The 22,005-nt window shown below is 41.3% G+C and overlaps 2 protein-coding genes and 1 long non-coding RNA gene across 8 annotated transcripts; 1 reads left to right on the top strand and 2 right to left on the bottom strand.

Annotated features, from left to right (window-relative positions):
* Positions 1-729: 729 nt before the first annotated feature.
* BLOC1S3 (biogenesis of lysosomal organelles complex 1 subunit 3) lies at positions 730-4,302 on the bottom strand. 3 transcript variants are annotated; one of them, XM_076065022.1, is made up of 3 exons: positions 4,024-4,302; positions 3,388-3,467; positions 730-2,401 (listed from the first exon to the last, which is right to left on the bottom strand). In XM_076065022.1, exon 3 carries the CDS (start codon positions 2,371-2,373, stop codon positions 1,765-1,767), a length of 609 nt encoding a protein of 202 aa, XP_075921137.1. In that variant the 5' UTR covers positions 2,374-2,401; positions 3,388-3,467; positions 4,024-4,302; the 3' UTR covers positions 730-1,764. The 3 variants fall into 3 exon arrangements, with proteins under 3 accessions (XP_075921137.1, XP_032804000.2, XP_032803999.2); XM_032948109.2 differs by lacking the exon at positions 3,388-3,467 and having other exon boundaries at positions 730-2,377; positions 4,024-4,301; XM_032948108.2 differs by lacking the exon at positions 3,388-3,467 and having other exon boundaries at positions 4,024-4,301.
* Positions 4,303-4,377: 75 nt separating this feature from the next.
* On the bottom strand, positions 4,378-7,960 carry LOC142923970 (uncharacterized). Its single transcript, XR_012941087.1, has 2 exons — positions 7,815-7,960; positions 4,378-6,948 (listed from the first exon to the last, which is right to left on the bottom strand). It is a non-coding gene; the product is annotated as an uncharacterized LOC142923970 (long non-coding RNA).
* Positions 7,404-21,567, top strand: JKAMP (JNK1/MAPK8 associated membrane protein). Of its 4 annotated transcripts, XM_032948102.2 has the most exons (8): positions 7,665-7,863; positions 8,002-8,157; positions 14,376-14,458; positions 17,984-18,138; positions 18,779-18,979; positions 19,452-19,633; positions 20,083-20,159; positions 20,576-21,567. In XM_032948102.2, exons 2-8 carry the CDS (start codon positions 8,154-8,156, stop codon positions 20,789-20,791), a joined length of 918 nt encoding a protein of 305 aa, XP_032803993.1. In that variant the 5' UTR covers positions 7,665-7,863; positions 8,002-8,153; the 3' UTR covers positions 20,792-21,567. The 4 variants fall into 4 exon arrangements, with proteins under 4 accessions (XP_032803991.1, XP_032803993.1, XP_032803995.1 ...); XM_032948100.2 differs by lacking the exons at positions 7,665-7,863; positions 8,002-8,157 and adding an exon at positions 7,404-7,449; XM_032948104.2 differs by lacking the exon at positions 8,002-8,157.
* Positions 21,568-22,005: the final 438 nt, after the last annotated feature.

Genomic DNA, 22,005 nt, shown 5'->3' on the forward strand with positions numbered 1-22,005 from the left:
TTTTTTGTTAATATACGGAGCAGCTATACTGTGCTGTAGGCCATTGCTGGATTGTTGCCAACAGAGGACAGTGCAGCAAAATCCATTGGAGTACAGTACTGTAATCATTGTAGTGGACAATGCTCTAATTTACCACCTTTTAACCAACGTGAAGGTTTTGTCACATAACCCCCAACAACTCGCATGGGGAAGCCCTCATCCAGGAGCAGAATAACAGATGGGTCTGTACATGTACCATGCAATACAGTACTCTACTTAAGAACGGGTTATGTTCCCTAGACATTCGTAAGTAGATTTGTTATTTCGGAACTCAATATTGTACATATGGTCAGTGTTTATAAAAAGTGTTATGGTTCAATAAAAAATGGGAAGCACTGTTAACCAAAAAAAAGGGAAGCATTGTTAAACTAAAAAATATTGTACATTTGCATGTAATATTTTGATACTGCATCGTAAATAAAACATAAAAGGAATGCATTATTTTCACTTGAGTCCTGATACTGGCTTACTTGTCGGAAGGGGTGTTTCACACGGGATGCTGGGACTCAATACATCTTGTGGAGGATCGCTCCGAGAGAACAAAATAGTTCTGTGGGTCGTAGATGTGACCGAACATTTGGAAGTCGGATGGTTGAAAATAATATCTTATGCTGGTTCGTTCATAGTTAGAACGTTCGTATCTCAGGGACTGCCTGCACATCCGACACCAGATTTCCATCGCAAGGAAACTCAAGAGACTCATTTTATTATTCGGTCCACAATAATGTACTTTACTGTCTTGGATAAAACTGCATTAATTGAACAAGGCCATGCAGTGCAATATTTATTTCACCGTCCATATATCCAAAACTGCATATTCAAACGTACACGTGATAACTCGATAGAACTCACATATTGTTTAGGAGATACATTACATCAGGGCATTTCACATAACACCTACATGAGGTGATGAGGTGCACGACCCAGTCACATTGTAGGTGCACATATCTCAATAGTAATTACACAGGCAGAATAACACTCGGGGGGGGGGTGTCATAAAAATAAATGTCTAGAGGTACACATTGTTGTAAAGCATAACCTTTAAACATTTAAGTGACCTATAAGGAATTTTAGAATTGATCAAATGCAGAACAGTACCCAGCTTTTTTAGGATTTCACATCTGGCAACAATCAAGTGAAACTTGAGATATACCTATTATTTACCTTTTACAAGTTGCTGCTGTTTCAAAACCGGAAGGAAACACATCAAATAATTTGTTTTAAGTAATTTAAGCCATTTGTCTTGCACTGACAAATAATTAATGATCAAATAAAAATTACTGATCATTGGTTATATATTTTGGATTCTACCATCATAATTTTAGCCCTTGCCAAACAATTCCGGAAGGCCTCCCCTGTTGCTCATGGGGGCTGTTGATCATACTTCACCATGTTGATCAGTGCAGGTTTGTGAAGGGTAGGACTATGATAGGTTCACATATCATTCACGATTTACGTTAGTCTTGGTCATAACCACTGTGCCACCGATTACAAAACATTGTTTATGCAACGCAATAACACTATGCATTGCATAAACAGTAGTTATGCATTGCATAATGATAAATTAATTCTGCAAAACAATTTATTTATACATTACATGGACCAAAACAAATCAACAAATATATTGAAAAACATGTTATATGAATTCAACAAACGTGTTCCTGGGATTTGTATATTTTTATTTATTTATTCAGGTGTTATAAGATAACCCTTCAGTGAGAGGCATCAGGAAGGCTTGTGCTCGGCAGGCAGGTGGATTTCTGGCAGCAAATTGCAGCTGGTGATGATGTCCATCTTGTCGCGGATGCTGTGTAGATTGTCCAGGGCATGGTGCAGGCTGTTTGACGCCTCTATGATGACCACCTGTGAGTCGCCCAGCCGCTGCGTGGTGTTGCGCACGTCCCTGGCGGCTGTGGTGTATGCCTTGCGCACCATCTCGGCCACGTCACCCCGCAGACGCGCATTGCTTTCTCGTAGCTTCAGTTGCAGCAGCGTGTTGTAACTCCTCGTCCCCGGTGGCCGGGAGATTTGCGCGGGCACTTCTGTCTCGCCGCAGATCTCCACCCTCCCGGGTCTCTCCACAGTCAACGATGAGATGGCACCCTGTCCTGTCAGCGAGGTCAGGTCCTCGTGCTGTATCAGACCGTTGTTACGGACAGCTTGAACCTCTTCTTCTGCTTCCTCCCCTTCATCCTCGTCCGTTTCAGAAGCCTCTCCTGTGACCACCATGCATGCGCTGGGTTCTGCTGCGACTGAAGTGGTACACACCTCCTCATCTGAGTCGGTCTCCGAGGCCTCCCCCTCCACAACCGTTTGGTACTTGCTGGATGCCATGGCCCTGTACCCTCATGAACAACAACACCTTCATTCCAGAATGACAATTTAGCTGCCATGAAATATGCACTCGTTTACTGTACTAAAAATATATTCACAGCCATGGTTCAATCAAAGAGTATCAACAGCTGCCAGCATATGATTAGAACATACAATACATGAAGAAATATTAAGCATTTACGCACCACATTTCAATTTGTTTTATAAAGTGTATGAAATTGAGTCACACGTGAGAGGAGTTACATACATAACTTAGTCAAGGTAGAGCAGAACTTTTAAAATTACAATAGTACAACTACCCAATGAGCACTAAGCATATGGTATATTTGAGTATTTTCAAGCGTAATAGATAGCATTTGGCGAAAATGCACGAAAATGGGCAATGCTCAGGCACTCATTCTCCCAAAAAATTTGAATTGTGTCCTCCAATGTAAAATATAACGCAATATATAATATAATCAACGGGGCATTGAATGAGAAACCTCTCCTTATACAATATAGTATTGCCATAATAATCTAATATGGTTGAATAATTAATAGATGGACCTCTAGATTTGAAGCTTTCGTGACTGCAAGGATTCATATACAAACATAGACACAACTTCAACCGAGAAGATAGTTTTAAATTAAGCAACCACTGGAAAGATGTCATAAACCAAGTCAAAACTTTAGCTGCCTTATAAGTTCACAGCCTTTTTTCCATTGCCCCCGTGCAGTGAACCACCGCATCCCCCGAACCCTCAGCATAACAAAAGACAGATTAACTTAGCCCCGCACCTCATCATCATCCCCTGCCTGGCTCATCCTCCCCCCTTAACCTGTATATAAGCTCGGGTGTCTCAGAGCGCCTCACTTGATGCAGCTATCTTGCTGTGACTGTTCCACCTGAAGACGGAAGCTTGTGTTGCCTCCGAAACGTCGTGATTTAATTTAGTTGTTTCATTATATTGTTTTATTTTTTATTTTACCTACGTGACTTTACCGAAAAAACCAAAGAGTACAGATGGACCTCACCTGGTAACGTCTTAGAAGGAACTTATTTGGCTGGATAATCTAATAGCCCGTCAACTGGTCACATCTCAGAGGGCCCTCACCTGGTTAAAAAATCATATAGCCCGTCAACAGGTCAGAGGAACCTCACCTGGTGAAAAAATCATATAACCTTTCAACCGGTCACATCTCAGTGGGGCCTCACCTGGTTCAATTATCATATAGCCCGTCAACAGGTCAGAGGGACCTCACCTGGTTCAATAATTAATCATATAACCTGTCAACCGGTCACATCTAAGTGGGCCATCACCTGGTTCAATTATCATATAGCCCGTCAACAGGTCAGAGGGACCTCATAGTTCATTTATTTGGTATAGCCCTGTGAGCCATTCGGCTCTTGAATCGGGTGCAACCGCAACAAAAAAAAAACATCATATAACCTGTCAACCGGTCACATCTCTGTGGGCCATCACCTGGTTGAATAATCATATAGCCTCTCACCGGTCACATCTTAGAGGTACCTCACCTGTTTGAATAATCATATAACCCCTCACCTGGTTGAATAATCATATAGCCCCTCACCTGTCACATCTCAGAGGTACCTCACCTGCTTGAATAATCATATAACCTGTCAACCGGTCAAATCTCAGTGCGTCTCACCTGGTTGAATTCAGGTCCACGAAGTCGCCGTGACGCCTGCAAGCTGCCTGGCTTAAAACCCGCAAGGAGCAGATCGACACGGTCTAGCCGTCATCGTCGTTATAATTGTCACCATGAATGACCAGAGGCAAGCACAGTTGTTATAATTGCTGCTGGTTGTTGTTGTTGTTGTGATTGTATCCGCTCGCGACCGTCACTTGCTCGCAACCCGCGGTCAGGGGCGAGGGGCCGGTCACGTGAATGGCCACCAGGCTTCAGCTGCTACGGGATCCCGTGAGGAGCGGGCGGAGGCTTTTTCCTTTTCCGCCTCTGAGGCTTCCGTTTTACAAACGCGTTTTTTTTTTAAACCAACTTTTGTTGTTGTATCGGTTGCAGACAGCACCGCGAAGCGTGTTGTTGGGGTTTTTTTTTAAACCGCTAAGAGATGGGACCGTGGGAGAGTTTGACGTGCGGTCCGTCGACAGACACGCACGCGTATTTTGCACAACGCTTCGAGATGCAATGGAGTCACTGTGTAACAATTTAGTTTTGTTCCTAGGTAGTGTTATTTTCGAATCGCTCATGCCTCAAAAGTACAGACAATGGCTATTATTCCCCAACAACCTTTGCTTTTGTGACCAGGGCAGTGATATTTTGAAATGTTACCTGTTTGCAATGAGAAAACGTGTGCAAGTTCCGGTCACAAAAAGCAAAGTTTGTGGGTAATATCCTTTTTCTATACTTTAGAGCAGGGGTGTCCAAACTTTTTTTTGTCCCGAGGGCCACATACAGAAAAATATACGAAGGGCTGGGCCACTCACTAGACGTGAGGTATATTGCCTCACTTCTCATGCACTAATATTGGCAAAATCAATCAAATGCAGGTAAATTACGTTTGATAATTGAACATGTTTTAAGAAAAAAAAGCCTCCATCATAGCTCTCCATTAAGTAGATTTTCATTTTATTTTTTACAAAAAGTGTTGGCAGGTCTATCTGTCAGTGACAGCCTCAGATTGGATCTTAGGGTGCTGATCCCCCTTCATTGTCCCTGTATGAAGGGAGAGACAAAAAGAAATAGGGGATGTGGATATTTCAAGCTTATTACACAAATTATTGGGCTTGTTATTTTATTGTTTCCCTTCTACGTGACTTTACCGAAAGAACCAAGAATATATCAACTAACGTTTGTTAAAAAAATTGTCATCAACTTTAATTGACTGAATTTATTAAGTAATTGGGCTTATTAACAAATGAAAACTGCGTGTATATTTTTCACTCGCCTGTAATGGGAAGAATGTTGCGCTCAGTGGGAGCAGTGATGCTGCGCTTTGGTCTGAAGGATAGCTGGCAGGTCAGGAGTAAGTTTGGTGTTTGAGATGCGAAGGACGTCACGGAGATGGCTGTCGGTCGTTCTGGTTCTCAGCCTGCTTTTGTTCAGCGTTAACAGAGAGAATGTCTGCTCACAGATGTATGTTGAGCCGAACAGACTCATCATTCGTTTTGCATGGCGTCTCGTCAGAGGAAACTTGGCCTTTTCCAAGCTCCGGTAGAAGTCAGGTAGGGAGAGAAGCTGATGCTGATTCTTCAGAGAATCATCACACTGAATTTCGATCAGTGCTAATTGCAGACTCTCCTCCACTTCTTTGCATCCATTGAAAACGAAGCCGCAAACAGTGTGATTTCCTTCTCAATAACAGAAAAATCTTGGAAGCGCTGAGTTCTGTCATGAGAGATGTGATCACAGACACATATTCTCCCAATTTTTTGCAGAGAGCTTGGCATTTGGAAATGCGCATTTGATTTCGGTCAGCGTGGGGAAGTGCGCTACATTGAAGTTGCGCAGTTGTGACTCGAAGAGACGGAGCTTCGCACGGAATGCTTTCATGTGCGCATACAGCTGTGGCTCTTTGCCTTGTCGTCTCTTGTTCAGGGTGTTGAGATGATCAGTGAGATCAACTAAAAAAGCCAGATCTGCCAACCATAAAGGGTCACTGATCTCATGGAGAGGTTTGCCCTTTTCTTAAAAAAACTTGTCGATATTTGATCTCAGGGAATAAAACCGCTGCAGCACGGAGCCGCGACTGAGCCAGCGCACTTCAGAATGGTAGAGTAGGTCCCCGTATTCAGCATCGACATCAGAGAGGAACGCTTGAAATTCTCTGTGGTAAAGCCCTCGTGCCCGAATTATGTTGACAGTTTTCACAGCTGTGTTCATCACATCGCCAAGCTGGATTATCTTGGCACAGAGGGCTTCTTGGTGGATGATACAGTGCATTTTGACAGTCTCACCTCCGCTCTCCCGCACCTTGGCACTCACCATAGAGGCCATTCCTTTGCGCCCGCCTGTCATTGCTGGAGCCCCATCCGTTGTAATTCCACACAGCTTGTCCCATTTAAGTCCAGCCTGGTCAATTGCATCTGACACAGCTTCAAACATGTCCTTCCCAGTTGTTGTTCCCTTTAGACTCCGAAGATCGAGCAGTTCCTCCGTAATACAAAAATTATCATCAACTCCCCGCAAAAACAAATTAACAGCTGTGCAGTGTCCGTGGCATCTGTGCTCTCATCACATGCAATCGAGTAAAAATCGAAAGCACAAGCTTTATCTGACACTTGCTGTTTTGAGTTAGCCGACAAGTCTTCAATTCGCCACGCAACCGTATTTCTGGACATACTAACGTCGTTGAAATCCTGCATTTTCTCCGGGCACATTATTCCCACGACTTTAGTGAGGCACTGTTTGATGAAGTCACCGTCTGAGAAAGGTTTCCTGTGTAGGGCAATGAGTTGAGCTACTTCATAACTGGCTATTGTTGCATTTTCCTGAGCTTTGTTAGCACGGGAAAAAAAACCCTGCTGCTGCGTTAGCAGGCTAGCTGCCATTTGCTTTACCTTCTCTCTCCGCTCGGCGCCAGTGTAGGACGTGAAGGTCACGACGTTTCGACTGCAACACAAGCAATCATCATCAGGTGTGAAAACCACAGCAAGAAAATTTGAAAAAAGTGGCGGTTTATTTTTAACTTTAGCACCACGGAGAGCGATTTGGCAGTTTGTTCAGATGGACGAGTCCATCTATATTCTTAGTTCTTTCGGTAAAGTCACGTTGAAGGGAAACAACAAAATAATAAAATATAAAAATATATTTATATATATTTATATATTTCTTTCGGTAAAGCCACGTTGAAGGGAAACAACAAAATAATAAAATATAAAAAAATATAAACATATTTAATATATAAATATATAACTATATAAATAATATATAAGTATATAAATATATTTTAATATTTTATTATTTTGTTGTTTCCCTTCAACGTGACTTTACCGAAAGAACTAAGAATATGAATTACTGCAGTCACGAAAGCTTTAAATCAAAAAGAGTCCATCTATGTTCGGAAAAGATGAGGGGGGAGACGAAAATAATGGATGCGGTCTGAAAGCCACCGTAAGTGTGAACAATCAATTAAGACCCGAAATGGTTTGATCAAATCCTTCCAATGATTGCTAAGCCAGAATCCATCTTCTCGGCTGAAATTGTCTCTGTGTTTGTATTTTTTAAAATTATTTTATTGTTTCCCTTCTACGTGACTTTACCGAAAGAACCAAGAATATAAAAACGACACACGTTTACGCGATCTCACCCATTAAAAAAATTATAATGGAATAACATTGGTCGCGAAAGCCTGCATGTTAAACCTGAAACCTTAACGTCACCTCGTATAACATTTAATCTGTGTTATAAGTTATATTGTCAACAAAATCTAATATAGTATCTAAAAACGAAAATTTAAAGATAACGGGAAATTAAACCTCTGGTCTGGCATCGCGGAGGGGGGGAGCCCCGGTCACGTCCGGGTTGGTGCGTCTCCGTCTCACGCGTTCATCCCCCGTAACAAAAGCGCCGTCAAACTAAACTAACCCTTGTCATTTTTAACATTCACTCGTAACTCTCCCGATGCCTGCACGGCTTCACTGGGCTGTTTTTGTTCGCGTTTAGTGCGTTTTTGAGGACTTAAGGCCGGCAAGGCCTAGTTCGCAAGTGCGTAACCGACCTCGACTGGATCGGCAGCCGGTAACGAAGCCTCAAACCCGGCCAGAGGCGGCGAGGAGCGACCACCTCCCCCCACCCCATCTCGGTCTCCTTACACCATGCGTACGTGTTATGTCGATTGTTTATATGTATTTCTACCTTGGTATTCTTTGTTGGTTTGTAATGCTGAATACTTGTCCTTTGTTTTTTTATTAGAACGTCAACCTAAAAGTTCTAAGATGCCAACATTTTTGAAATCTATAAGAGCTTTTTGGGTTAGGTCGGTCGCGAAAGCCTACGTGTTAAACATTTTTTTTATCACATGCAAATGCATGTCTATACAGTACTGTTATATACATTGTTCACTATCATAGAGAGCTGAATAATGGACGATGTATATAAGCCAACCAAACTACGTAAGCAAGGTGGACGTGTTCTACCGCTGACCGTATAGATCAAATACCATAATGCCCAGACTTTGAAGACGCTCTTCGTATGGCTAACGTGGAGCAACAACTATAATTTTACATTAAAGTGGTTGAGTCGGATAGTTGAGGAGTCGGATAATGGTGTCAGCAGCGGCAGGCCAGCTAAATAAGAGGCACGGTTTCGCCGCCAATGTTATTCACAGGAACATGGGGTGATGTTTTGCTAAAATTTGATTGGAGAAACAAAGGCATACAGATAAATAGAGAAGTTATTAATCATCTCAGATTGTCTAGTTGTATAGTCATTATAACGTCCAATGGGAATGAACCACACACAAGATTAGAACAACTTCATGGAGAAGGCTGCAATGTTGGGCTGAAAGTAAATACTGTATTGGGAAAACAAAATTAATGTACAACAAGTTTGCTAAATAAGTAGAAACATTTGTGAGGGGAACATGACTGGAAAACAGCAGCATAATGTGAACCAATGGCAGTTATTGAAACTATAACTGAGATCAATATAATGTGGGTTAATTTAAATGTTTTTGGAAATCTGGACTTGGTAATGAAAAGCAACATCCCAATGTATCTGAAGGGGAAACATTTTAATCAGTGTGTATTTGCTGTATGAAATGGATCAGAAACATGGATATCGATAAAGAGGATGGAAAACAATCTCAAACGTGCACAGAGGAGCGTGGAGAGATGCATGCTTATGATTACACTGAGTGAAAGAATACCACGGCTTAGAGAACAATGCAGGTTAAAGGCATAAACTGGCGCTTAGGCAGGAAACATCACTGCTGTAGGTGGATGATAGCCAGTGGGCAAGGATAACGAACCAGTGGTCAAAGGAGTGAGAGCACCCGAGAAGGGATTGAGCATAAAATCAGCTCATGTGCATTGTTCCATCGTGGAACCATGAAGGATGGTTGGTGGTGACTTTATCCGGCAGTGGATATATCATGGAAAGATGATGAATAAAAAAAAATCTTAGACCTTTGACAAAAAGTCCAGCTTTTCTACAGAAAGTGGGTCATTGAATGAATTGCTGAAAAGATTGTATCCTACTATGGTATCCCCATACACCACCTCACATTTTCCAAAATAAATGCATCAAATGCAGACATGGGGAGAAAATTGCTAAATTGTCTTCACGAAATTATTTGGTCGTATAAGAGTGTAACAAAAAAAAATCGCCAGATTTCCCTGACAGCAATAATCAATGCCTCGAGTTTCCTGGATGGCTGCTGGCAGGGCTCCTCTCCAACAATAACTCTGTTAGTGGCTGTGAACTCTTACCACCAAAATGGCAGAAGAAGTTCGGAAAATGTAACAATAACCCCAAAGAGGCAGCAGTGTTTGAATACAGAAGGCTGAAACGGTTCATTTAAAATTGCTCTAACTTTTCAATTTGTGCTCTGATTAATGTCACTCTGTTGCCAGAATATTCTTTAAATCCTAGAAAATATAAAAAACCCTCACATTACTTATTATCTTGGCATGTTATTACATAAATAAGCACTGAGAACATGATTATAAAAAGAGTGAAAATGACAGCTGTCTCTTCAGAGGTATTATTTCAACTCTGTATTTTTTTGTTCAAATTACCCATTTTTATTTGATGGTGAAGATTGATTTTTATTTTATATTCTCTAATATGTCACTGAGCCTAATTGTTTAATGCAACTGTACAATACAATTTTTAATAGACCAATGTTTTGGGAGTGCACCTGTAACATTACATAGGCAATACATTATCTCTCGGTAAGAAAACCCCTTGCCAACATGTTATTCATTTACTGTATTCTATTATCAGGTAGTATTATACAGTAAATATTACAGTATTTACAGGTAACGCTCATATTTTGCCACTAGTGCCCAGGGCCCCTTTGTGAATAAGGGATAAGATACCCATATTAACTTTAAAAAAATAGTTGATTGTATGATCAACTATTTAGCGCTGTTTTTCGTAACAGTGTTAAATGTATTTGCATGTACTTACGCAGACAGACTCATAAGCTACTACATTAATTGTTAACATATTCGAACATCACTAAAAAAATGCATTTTTATTACATAAAAGTACAATTCCCATGGACAAGGGACATGTGACTCCCTTTTTCTTTCGACACAGAATTGTGCAACTGTAAGTTGGAAAAAAGTGCATTTAATACATTAGATGATTTTGTGAATAGTGTAGTTGATAAGAGAATAGATGCGTTTTGCCTGTGTTATTATCTTAAATGCAGTGCCCTATTAACCCATGCAGGGATTTTCAATGTATTGAAAATGTAAATGAACTCCTGGGATATTACAAACCAATATCAGTTATTGGTTGCCATGTGCCATGAGTACATTTTTGGTAAATGTTATGCTACAATCTCCTTAATATTACACATTGCATGTAATGATGTAAAGCATTAGTGTGTATCTGTGGATCACTGTAATTGAAGTATTGCTGTGTCAGCCTGTGTGATGAGTTTACTGCCTAATGGTGTATTTGTATATACATGGATTATTGTTGGATAAGTATGTTATTACTGTGTGGTATTAATGGTAATATTACCATGTCCCTCCAAATAACAAACTGCATGGATTTATATTCCACTATTCTATTCTTGCGTATGGCAGCAATATATTCAGGAGCTAAATGCCAATGTCAGGTCTGCTCTCCACGAGGGAGCTTCAGGAGAGAGCGTGTTGTTTTGCTGTTCCTCCATTGAATGAGCAGATATGACTGGTTTAATATAATTATGGTCCATAGTTTGGATTGCATGACCACAGTTAAACTGTTTCCTGTTTTTCCATTTCAAATTCTGGATGTCCGTGTTCTTACATTCTATTTACCAGCATTCTTTTGGATCTGGGTGAGATATTAGGATGGTGATAGTGCAATCCTAGAAGGGGTATTGGGACTTGAGGTACATTGTTAAGGTCTTGGATGATGGGTAGGTTGTCGTTGGGAAGAAAGAGTATGAACTCCTTTTCAGTTAGCATGTCTGTGGATATTTCTTGGCAGAATATTCGCGAGAACAGGGATCCAGGGAATTAAGTGTCTATTTCAGTGTTGGTAATGATGCGCATTCCATAATGCATCGAGCAATTTTAAGTGTGAGCTCCCGGACCAGACTGGAGCACAATAGCCTGCCACTGAGCAGTGATTGGTCAGAAATTGGCAGCACATCGGCTGAAGCGCCTCCGGTCGTTTAGGCAAGTTTCTGTAGCAGTGTGATTCTTCTTTTGGTCTTCTCACAGATCTGTTTAATGTGGGGCTTGAAGGTGAGGGTTCTATCCATGCTAACCCCTAGATATCTATCTTGGAGTAGGATCATAGAAGGACACATCAAGGGTGACATCTGCTGCATGATTGTTCAGCTGGAAAGCATTTGTGGGTGGCTTTGGAAAGATTTGGTCAGTCTCCAGTGATGGAAATGTCTCCAAAACGTTAGATCAGCTGTATTGGCAATGTTCTCGAGCTTTATACCCTGTGCAGCAAGGGCTATGTTATCTGCAGATATGAACTTGTTAGATGATGCCTATGGCAGGCCACATATTTACTGGACATCAGTAAAGAGCTTCATAGCTCATCAGAGTCCACCAGTCTAAATCAAGATTCTGATATATGTTAAATAGTGACGGTGCTCTTAATGAGCCTTGAGGGACGCCATTGTTCATTATTCTCTTGTGTATGTGTTTACCAGCGAGGTATACCCTGAAAGTACGGTTGCTGAGCATCGTGCCATAGAACGACGTTTGATAATTTTGGCCAATTTCAGTAGTAGGCCATGACGTCAAACGGTTCATAGGCAGAAGAGAGGTCACTCATTGCTGTACCAGTTATCTGTTGATGCTGGAAACCAGCTTCTATGAGGATGGTGAAGGCAACTATCTGTTTGTAGCAGCTAAAGCCAGTTCGAAATCCTGCTTATTCGGGAGTCAGTTGGGGATCGATAGCGAGGGAAAGTCTGGCAAGAATGGCACGTTCCATCAGTGTGGAGGAAAAAGGGATATTGGCTTGTAGCTGGAGGGATTTCTTGGTTTCAGAATGGCAATGACTTTAGCTTGCTTGAATTCTTTTGGGATTGTATCTGTCCTGTGTATGACGGTGAAGAGGTTTGCAAGCCATTGTCCATAAATTCCACTCAGCGGATGTCATGGAGGCAATTATTTAATCAGAGGCTTAATGAGCCAACTTAAGTCGTGCCATGGCAGAACATTAGCGAAGTCAGGGCACGTCACAGAAATTATTTCCAAACCTCCCACTGATATGTTTTTTTAAAATACCCCACGGGGGTTTAAGGGGTTTGTGTACTTTTGACTTTCATGTCATCACGCTACAATGATCAAAGCGGATTGGTTTTTAAACCTCAGGCCATTGGAGGCTGTTTGTTTCTGTGTCGGTTTTTTGCTGAATAAATGCCAGTATTACTCATTGTTTTTTTCAGTAAAGTCACTTATGTAGAAATACATTAAAATTATATTAAAACAAAAAACAATCACGACGTTTCGATCACAACGCAAGCGATCTTCATCAGGTGTCAAGAACAAGTCACGGAGGTAAATACAACAAAAAGATGAGAGACGAGAATTCAACAAACCTGAAAAAACATTATGTGAAGCACATCCAGTCAGGCCAACAACACAGACACTTCCTGGTGGACCACGAATTTCAGAAGAGTGTTAAATTTCGCATTCAACCTTTGGATTGCACATACCAGCATAGATAGAATGAAAAATACGAGGTACACGGTCAGTAGAAATACATATACAAGTTCACCAAGAGGTAAGGAGGGAGGAAAGACGGACAGGGAGGCAGATAGAGAGAGAGGGGGGGGCGGAGGGATGAACAGAAGCTTAAATAGGAAATACGGTTGGAGGGGGGGAGGGGCCAGAGCGAGAGCGGCAGCTCAAACACGCACATCTTACACATCCCTCCGCCCCCCCCCCCTCTATCTGCCTCCCTGTCCGTCTTTCCTCCCTCCTTACCTCTTGGTGGACTTGTATATGTATTTCTACTGACCGTGTACCTCGTATTTTTCATTCTATCTATGCTGGTATGTGCAATCCAAAGGTTGAACACGAAATTTAACACTCTTCTGAAATTCGTGGTCCACCAGGAAGTGTCTAACTGTGTTGTTGGCTTGACTGGATGTGCTTCACATAATGTTTTTTTCAGGTTTGAATTCTCGTCTCTCATCTTTTTGTCGTATTTACCTCCGTGATTTGTTCTTGACACCTGATGAAGATCGCTTGCGTTGTGATCGAAACGTCGTGATTGTTTTTTGTTTTAATATAATTTTCTTGTATTTCTACATACGTGACTTTACCGAAAAAAACAATGAGTAATTTTATGCAGTCACGAAAGCTTTAATACTTTAAAATGCCAGTATCTTTATCCTTGTTAGCAGAAATTCTAGTGCAGGTTATACTTTATAGGATGCTTGGGCAGTCATGGACGAAATTACAAACATTTCAGTGAAAGTTGGTCAGTTAAGTCCAGTGGCTTACAGACTCTAGGTGCCACAACTGTCCTGTGTTTCGCTTTCAAACGAATATTTGTATGCACGTCCCCAAATTGCTAGCATAGGCTGAAAGCTAAGTATTGGATGATTTTGCTTGGCTGTTGGATGGATGGTTTCAGATGGTCAGAGAGGAATACAACAACAAAGATGTATATAGCACCGTAAATAAATAAAACAAAATATGCTGAAGAAACGATTCAGGATTTTCTTTCTAAGACCCTGATTGTCACAAATTTAATGATGAAACTAATTACACATTTCCTCAAAATTAATTTATCAATTGGCTATTAAAAATGGATTAATACACTTGTAACCAGGGCAAACATTTACAATGTAATTATAGATATACGTATGATTATAATGCGATTTTTTTTTCCCTTTTCAGCTGTGGATATGCAGCAGCTGTGCCCTGGCATCTACTGCGGGCGACGCCAGCTCGGGGGAAATGATACGTACAGCGAATGTGGCGTGAGTATTCGTCACTCTGTTATTAGTGTAAACATAAATGCACATGTTAATCTGCACATCTCGACATTAAACTTGGCTTTCATTTTGTTATACAGGAATCCTTTGCCAAACGCGGTTTCATGCATACAGGCGGTTTATTATTTGTGTACCAATTCACCAACCGCGGGCTGGAACTTTTGAGTATCCGCTGGTAAGCACGGGTCCGCCACACGCCTTTACGTGATGATCGGCTGCAGTTTTCTTCCGTGCCACAGCTGTCCGTCTCTTTTGTTGTGTGTACTGTAATTCTCGCAGTGCATAGACCGCGTCGCACCGCAACCACATTCGCATTTACGTTTTCCCATTCCGAGATATCTGCAAATTGCAGCGTGGGTCCTGCTCACCGCTGAATCTTGGAACGCTCAAGCAGGTCACGTAAATTTTATTGAGAGGCATAGCTCCGTTATTTTAAAAGACATTGTACTGTACTCACCGCAGAGAACTGTAGAGACATGACCGTACTCTGATACCTGGTACCAAACTGTGCCATACGCCCTCCTGCATGGCCTTGTAGGAGCCTCTATAATAAAATAATTTTATCGCTACATCTTCAGGTTGGAAGACGTACCGATAAAGTTATTTTATTTTAGTTTTTCTTCAGAATCCGTTCTGTAACGTACATGTACGCCTGGCCACTTATCTGTCATTGATGACCCAGAAGTTAGAGGAGGGTGGGCTGAACACCTTCTAACTACCCCTTGCCCGATCATCTCATTGTCATCATCGTTAATATGAAAGGTAATGTAATGTTTATTTATGTTTTATTATGTTATTGTGTAATGTACTGTATTTTATTCGGTGTTTAGTTAATTAACAAGCAAGTTAAGCTATGACAAGTCTGTGGCCCTTATTTCCCATTGGCCCTGTACTTTACCAACCGCGTATTTGTCTACCACGGCCTTTTCCAGAAACCTAATCCATGTGGTTGGCGAGGAATTTCTGTATGCTTTTGGCACCCAATTAATAATTGCATTTTACGATACAGTGAGGGAAAAAAGTATTTGATCCCCTGCTGATTTTGTACATTTGCCCACTGACAAAGAAATGATCAGTCTATAATTTTAATGGTAGGTTTATTTGAACAGTGAGGGACAGAATAACAACAAAAAAATCCAGAAAAAACGCATGTCAAAAATGTTATAAATTGATTTGCATTTTAATGAGGGAAATAAGTATTTGATCCCCTCTCAATCAGAAAGATTTCTGACTCCCAGGTGTCTTTTATACAGGTAACGAGCTGAGATTACGAGCACACTCTTAAAGGGAGTGCTCATAATCTCAGCTTGTTACCTGTATAAAAGACACCTGTCCACAGAAGCAATCAATCGATCAGATTCCAAACTCTCCACCATGGCCAAGACCAAAGAGCTCTCCAAGGATGTCAGGGACAAGATTGTAGACCTACACAAGGCTGGAATGGGCTACAAGACCATTGCCAAGCAGCTTGGTGAGAAGGTGACAACAGTTGGTGCGTTTATTCGCAAATGGAAGAAACACAAAAGAACTGTCAATCTCCCTCGGCCTGGGGCTCCATGCAAGATCTCACCTCGTGGAGTTGCAATGATCATGAGAACGGTGAGGAATCAGCCCAGAACTACACGGGAGGATCTTGTCAATGATCTCAAGGCAGCAGGGACCATAGTCACCAAGAAAACAATTGGTAACACACTACGCCGTGAAGGACTGAAATCCTGCAGCGCCCGCAAGGTCCCGCTGCTCAAGAAAGCACATATGCATTCCCGTCTGAAGTTTGCCAATTAACATCTGAATGATTCAAAGGACAACTGGGTGAAAGTGTTGTGGTCAGATGAGACCAAAATAGAGCTCTTTGGCATCAACTCAACTCGCCGTGTTTGGAGGAGGAGGAATGCTGTGTATGACAGTTTATAATTTTATAATTTTAATGGTAGTTTTATTTGAACAGTGAGAGACAGAATAACAACAACAAAATCCAGAAAAACGCATGTCAAAATATTATAAATTGATTTGCATTTAATGAGGGAAATAAGTATTTGACCCCTCTGCAAAACATGACTTAGTACTTGGTGGCAAAACCCTTGTTGGCAATCACAGAGGTCAGAAGTTTCTTGTAGTTGGCCACCAGGTTTGCACACATCTCAGGAGGGATTTTGTCCCACTCCTCTTGGCAGATCTTCTCCAAGTCATTAAGGTTTCGAGGCTGATGTTTGGCAACTCGAACCTTCAGCTCCCTCCACAGATTTACTATGGGATTAAGGTCTGGAGACTGGCTAGGCCACTCCAGGACCTTAATGTGCTTCTTCTTGAGCCACTCCTTTGTTGCCTTGGCCGTGTGTTTTGGGTCATTGTCATGCTGGAATACCCATCCACGACCCATTTTCAATGCCCTGGCTGAGGGAAGGAGGTTCTCACCCAAGATTTGACGGTACATGGCCCTGTCCATTGTCCCTTTGATGCGGTGAAGTTGTCCTGTCCCCTTAGCAGAAAAACACCCCCAAAGCATAATGTTTCCACCTCCATGTTTGACAGTGGGGATGGTGTTCTTGGGGTCATAGGCAGCATTCCTCCTCCTCCAAACACGGCGAGTTGAGTTGATGCCAAAGAGCTCCATTTTGGTCTCATCTGACCACAACACTTTCACCCAGTTGTCCTCTGAATCATTCAGATGTTCATTGGCAAACTTCAGACGGGCATGTATATGTGCTTTCTTGAGCAGGGGGACCTTGCGGGCGCTGCAGGATTTCAGTCCTTCACGGCGTAGTGTGTTGCCAATTGTTTTCTTGGTGACTATGGTCCCAGCTGCCTTGAGATCATTGACAAGATCCTCCCGTGTAGTTCTGGGCTGATTCCTCACCGTTCTCATGATCATTGCAACTCCACGAGGTGAGATCTTGCATGGAGCCCCAGGCCGAGGGAGATTGACAGTTCTTTTGTGTTTCTTCCATTTGCGAATAATCGCACCAACTGTTGTCACCTCACTAAGCTGCTTGGCAATGGTCTTGTAGCCCATTCCAGCCTTGTGTAGGTCTACAATCTTGTCCCTGACATTCTTGGAGAGCTCTTTGGTCTTGGCCATGGTGGAAAGTTTGGAATCTGATTGATTGCGTCTGTGGACAGGTGTCTTTTATACAGGTAACAAGCTGAGATTAGGAGCACTCCCTTTAAGAGTGTGCTCCTAATCTCAGCTCGTTACCTGTATAAAAGACACCTGGGAGCCAGAAATCTTTCTGATTGAGAGGGGGTCAAATGTTTATTTCCCTCATTAAGATGCAAATCAATTTATAACATTTTTGACATGCGTTTTTTTGGATTTTTTTTGTTGTTATTCTGTCTCTCACTGTTCAAATAAACCTACCATTAAAATTATAGACTGATCATTTCTTTGTCAGTGGGCAAACGTACAAAATCAGCAGGGGATCAAATACTTTTTTCCCTCACTGTACATTTTTAATTGTGGTGTTTTGATTTGCACTTCATGAGAGTGACTGCACGGCTGTTTTGATCTAGGCGTGCCCTCGGGGCGAGAGGCCGGACAAGGACAAGTTCTGTCAACGCTGCGAGGAATCTCCAAATCTTTATGACTGGCTCTACCTCGGCTTCATGGCCATGCTTCCCCTCATCCTGCACTGGTTCTTCATCGAGTGGTACTCGCGGAGGAAGAGGTGTGCACGATGCCCATATGGTTGCTGTCACAAAGCAGCTGCTGATGTTTTTTATCATAAGATCATGAGTGTCCAAATCCCAAGCTGGCTCATATGTTGTCGAATGTGCCACACGTGATTATTCATTATTTGCTGCTTATAAATGTATGTGAGCTTTATTATGAGCCCTCTTTTATTGTTTGTAAACGTTTTTTTTATGTTTTGTTATGTTTGCAAGATTAGCATTTATATGTACCGAAGTTATGATTAAATAGATACAATTATACATGCATGCCCAGCTATATGTTAATGTCCAACAGTTATGGCTGCATATTCATGGAATAACAGTTAAGTAACAAAAGGCTTGTATTATATTCTCTCCTTGTTTTCCTTTTAACTGTTGAAAGTGATAATAAAATAAAGTTGGAATTCTTTAAATTCCAAAATTTTAACTCTTTGATCCAATAAACGATTTTCATGTAAGTCCCTTTATCAGAAAGCTGAAGTTCTATTCCTATTAAAAACTAATAAAATATTTTTTTTGGCTAAAATTATCCTGAACTGTTCATGCCGTTCCAAACACTGTCTCTGCAGTGAAGAGAACACCCATTATCTTCCCAGTGGTGCCCATTTGTCAGCAAGTGACCCTCGCTGCTTGCAGTGCGCTGCTGCTGCACTTTTCCGCAGTGTTGGAGTGCAGCGCGGCTGCCGTGGTGACGCTGCTGCTCAGTGACCCGTTGGGCTCTTTTCATGTGCGCTCATGCCGCTCGCACATGCTCTCCGACTGGTACACCATGCTGTTCAACCCCAGCCCCGACTACATCCACACCATCCACTGCACGCAGGAGGCAGTGTTTCCCCTGTGAGTAAACGGTCTCATCACCAGATGACACCGCTGCGCACAATTATCCTTCTCCGGGATGACTGCACGAGAGTCGTGCTGTTATGCTGCTTCAAAAATGTGCGCAGCCAGGGATAAAATTTTCCTTTTGTTGATGTAATCGGTTATTCTGGTATACGAAAGACATTTTCATTTCAAAAGGTTGCATTTTGCCATGGGCTTACGGATACCATTATCAGAACATGAAACGTCAGCGTTAAACTAGATTGTGTGCTAGCATTTGTTCTTTTTGATATGTGTGCATTGCTCTGGATAGGTTTGCATGCTTTGTCAACAGAATAGCCTGCATGTAAACCAGGCTGTGATGTTTAAAAATAAAGAAATAAAAATGATTATCATGGGATGCATTTATCTCATCTACTTAGTTATTAATTGTTTAATTTTGTGAGTTGTTTGCAGGGCCTGTCAATAACTGTCTCTGCTGTGCGCACAGGTACACAATCGTGTTCATCTACTACGCATTCTGCCTGGTGCTCATGATGGTGGTGAGGCCGTTCCTGGTGAAGCGCCTTGCCGGCAGCCTGGGCAAGGCGGATCGCTTCCAAAGCATCTATGCCGCGCTCTACTTCCTCCCCATCCTCACTCTCGTGCAGGCTGTGTCTGCCGGCTTGCTCTGTGAGGGCTCAGTCCTGTCCCCTTTGTACAGAGCACTTAAACGCCTTTACTTTACTGAGCTTCACTTGTTCTCACATTACATTGAAAGTGTTATAGTTTGTCCAGATTGAATATTCTTCTTCAATTATTATGAATTAAATTAGCAATAGTACCCAAGCACAAATACAAAATATGCACCATATTTGTGTTAACACTGCTGCAGACACATATTATAGGTTAATATATAGTATATAATGCGCTAACATTTCAGGTAGTGGCCCTTTTAAACTTCTTGACGTTTGGGGCTTTAATCTATTACATAGTTTTCCGTTGTGGGTGTTAATGGTGAATGTATTTAATATTTTATTATCATGGTTTTGTGATGTTATTTACAAGTTCAAATGAAGCATGGTCACATGATAAATATATTATTTTAAAATAACAATGTAATGTTTTGTTTTCAATTACAGATTTTGCCTTCCCATTCATTCTACTGGTGTTTTCAATTGTGACCTGTGCTGTATACTTTGCATTAATGAAAATCGTGGTAAGTTTATTTTTATTTTATCACCTCAATTAGTGGAAGAGCAGTAAATATGCAAAATTGTGTAGTGCAATTAAATGCGTTACTTTTATTTGGTAGTTTATTTTATGGTAAAATTTTACTGTGTTCATTGGAATTTAATTAGTCTGAAAATGGAGAAATTTTGAAAAAACAGTCCAGCAGAGGGCACTCTGTGTGCCTGTGCGAATAAGCTGTGCTTATGTAATCAAGTACACCATCTTGCAGTAATTTAACATGGGAGCCTCCCAATATTTTGTGTTAACATATAGCAGCAGCTGCGGGACTTATTATACAGTCAACAGTTATGATATACGATCAAGTATTTGCACACAGATTAGGTCACAACTTGGCAATGTTATAAAAAAGTGTTTTTTTTTTACCTCCCATCCCTTTCATAGAACATTCAAACGTTGTTCTCCAACAAGCGAAACCTGATAGTGTTGCTGAGCCACTGGGTGGTGCACACTTATGGCATCATCTCGATCACCCGCCTGGAAAGCCTGAAGAGTGACCTACCCATGCTGGCTCTTGTGCCAGGACCAGCTCTCTTTTACCTGCTCACCGCTAAGTTCACTGACCCAGAGCGGATCCACTCGGAGCTCAATGCGGGTTGAGGTTGTACATGCACTCTGGTAATGCATGTGCAGATGTCGACAATCTTACACGAGAGGTTGTACAAAATATTGTGTTGGTGACAGCACGCATACGTTTTTTTTACATTTTTGGAAGTTAAATTGTTTTCTTCATCTATTTTACTGAGAATTGTAATGGTGAGAGAAAATATCACTGCTAGTATATGTTTTGCCATGCAGTTATCACACCAGGTAGCAAGATAGGTAGGTAGTGGAACAGCGAATAGCTTGAACACTATCTTTATTAGCCATATTGCATGCTGGCCTTGGTTGTCAGAGGCAGCTAGGAGATTCAGTGTTAACAGAAGGGGGAATGGTTATGCATTGGACAGCACAATGAACGTGGATTTTGAAAAATCTGGGCCAGCACATTTGGCAAATCTGAGTGTTTAAATTAGTTTAAATGACTAGACCGAAAGGTGATAAGATTTTTGGTATACCAGGCTCAGTCTGCATTGGATTCTTCTTGTGTCCTGCATGAGCATTTCTCAGAATGACCAAGGTGAGCAGCTTAGTCTGACAAAAAACTGTGTTTAAACCCCTTTGTACATCCTTCATAAAGAGAGATTGTGTGATTTATGTTAAAATGGAGATGCTATAATTTCTTTAATTAATGTTGAAATATTATTTGCTTGCAAAACCTGAACTCAATAGAATAAGTTATGTATGCTTTTTTGGTGTAATTATATTTATTGTTGCTTGTAATATTGTAGAGGTGTACAACATGTCATGATGTAAAATAAAATGAACAAGAACAAGCCTTTACCATCTCATGTTTATGGCAACTTGTGCAGGGGATATGTGAAAGCAAGGTGATCCGTTAAAGTAATTAACATGTTACAGCTGTTCAAAATTTCTACTATTTTACTTAAAAGAGGAAGTGTTTATATGAACATACAGATTACAACATCACACATGTAAAAACCATTGATATCCATTAAAGCAGAAGGAGACTGTCCAAGTTACATTATTAGAAAGCAAACATCTGGGTATTAATTTAAGATTATTTTTATGTTTTGAAGACTTCAAATGTGAAGCTGCCATAAATATTCTTTGCACATCTTGGCATCTGCATACAAATTTGAGAAAGGGTATCTATTTTGATCCTCACTTCCATCAAGCAGAGTTGGTCAGGTATTCCTAGTGCAAATTGCAAAATAAGGCATTTTAAACGAGAATCTGCATGGATGCATGCA

Source organism: Petromyzon marinus, chromosome 6 (assembly GCF_048934315.1).
Source record: "Petromyzon marinus isolate PM22_M1 ecotype Great Lakes invasive population chromosome 6, UKy_Petmar_22M1.pri1.0, whole genome shotgun sequence".
NCBI classification, from domain to species: domain Eukaryota; kingdom Metazoa; phylum Chordata; class Hyperoartia; order Petromyzontiformes; family Petromyzontidae; genus Petromyzon; species Petromyzon marinus.

Bases quoted from the DNA above. Each gene is read 5' to 3' on its own strand.
- BLOC1S3 (XM_076065022.1), bottom strand. From the start codon at position 2,373: ATGGCATCCAGCAAGTACCAAACGGTTGTGGAGGGGGAGGCCTCGGAG.
- JKAMP (XM_032948100.2), top strand. The intron at 14,459-17,983 runs GTGAGTATTCGT...GTTTTGATCTAG, and splicing joins ATACGTACAGCGAATGTGGC to GCGTGCCCTCGGGGCGAGAG. The intron at 19,634-20,082 runs GTGAGGGCTCAG...TTTCAATTACAG, and splicing joins TGTGTCTGCCGGCTTGCTCT to ATTTTGCCTTCCCATTCATT.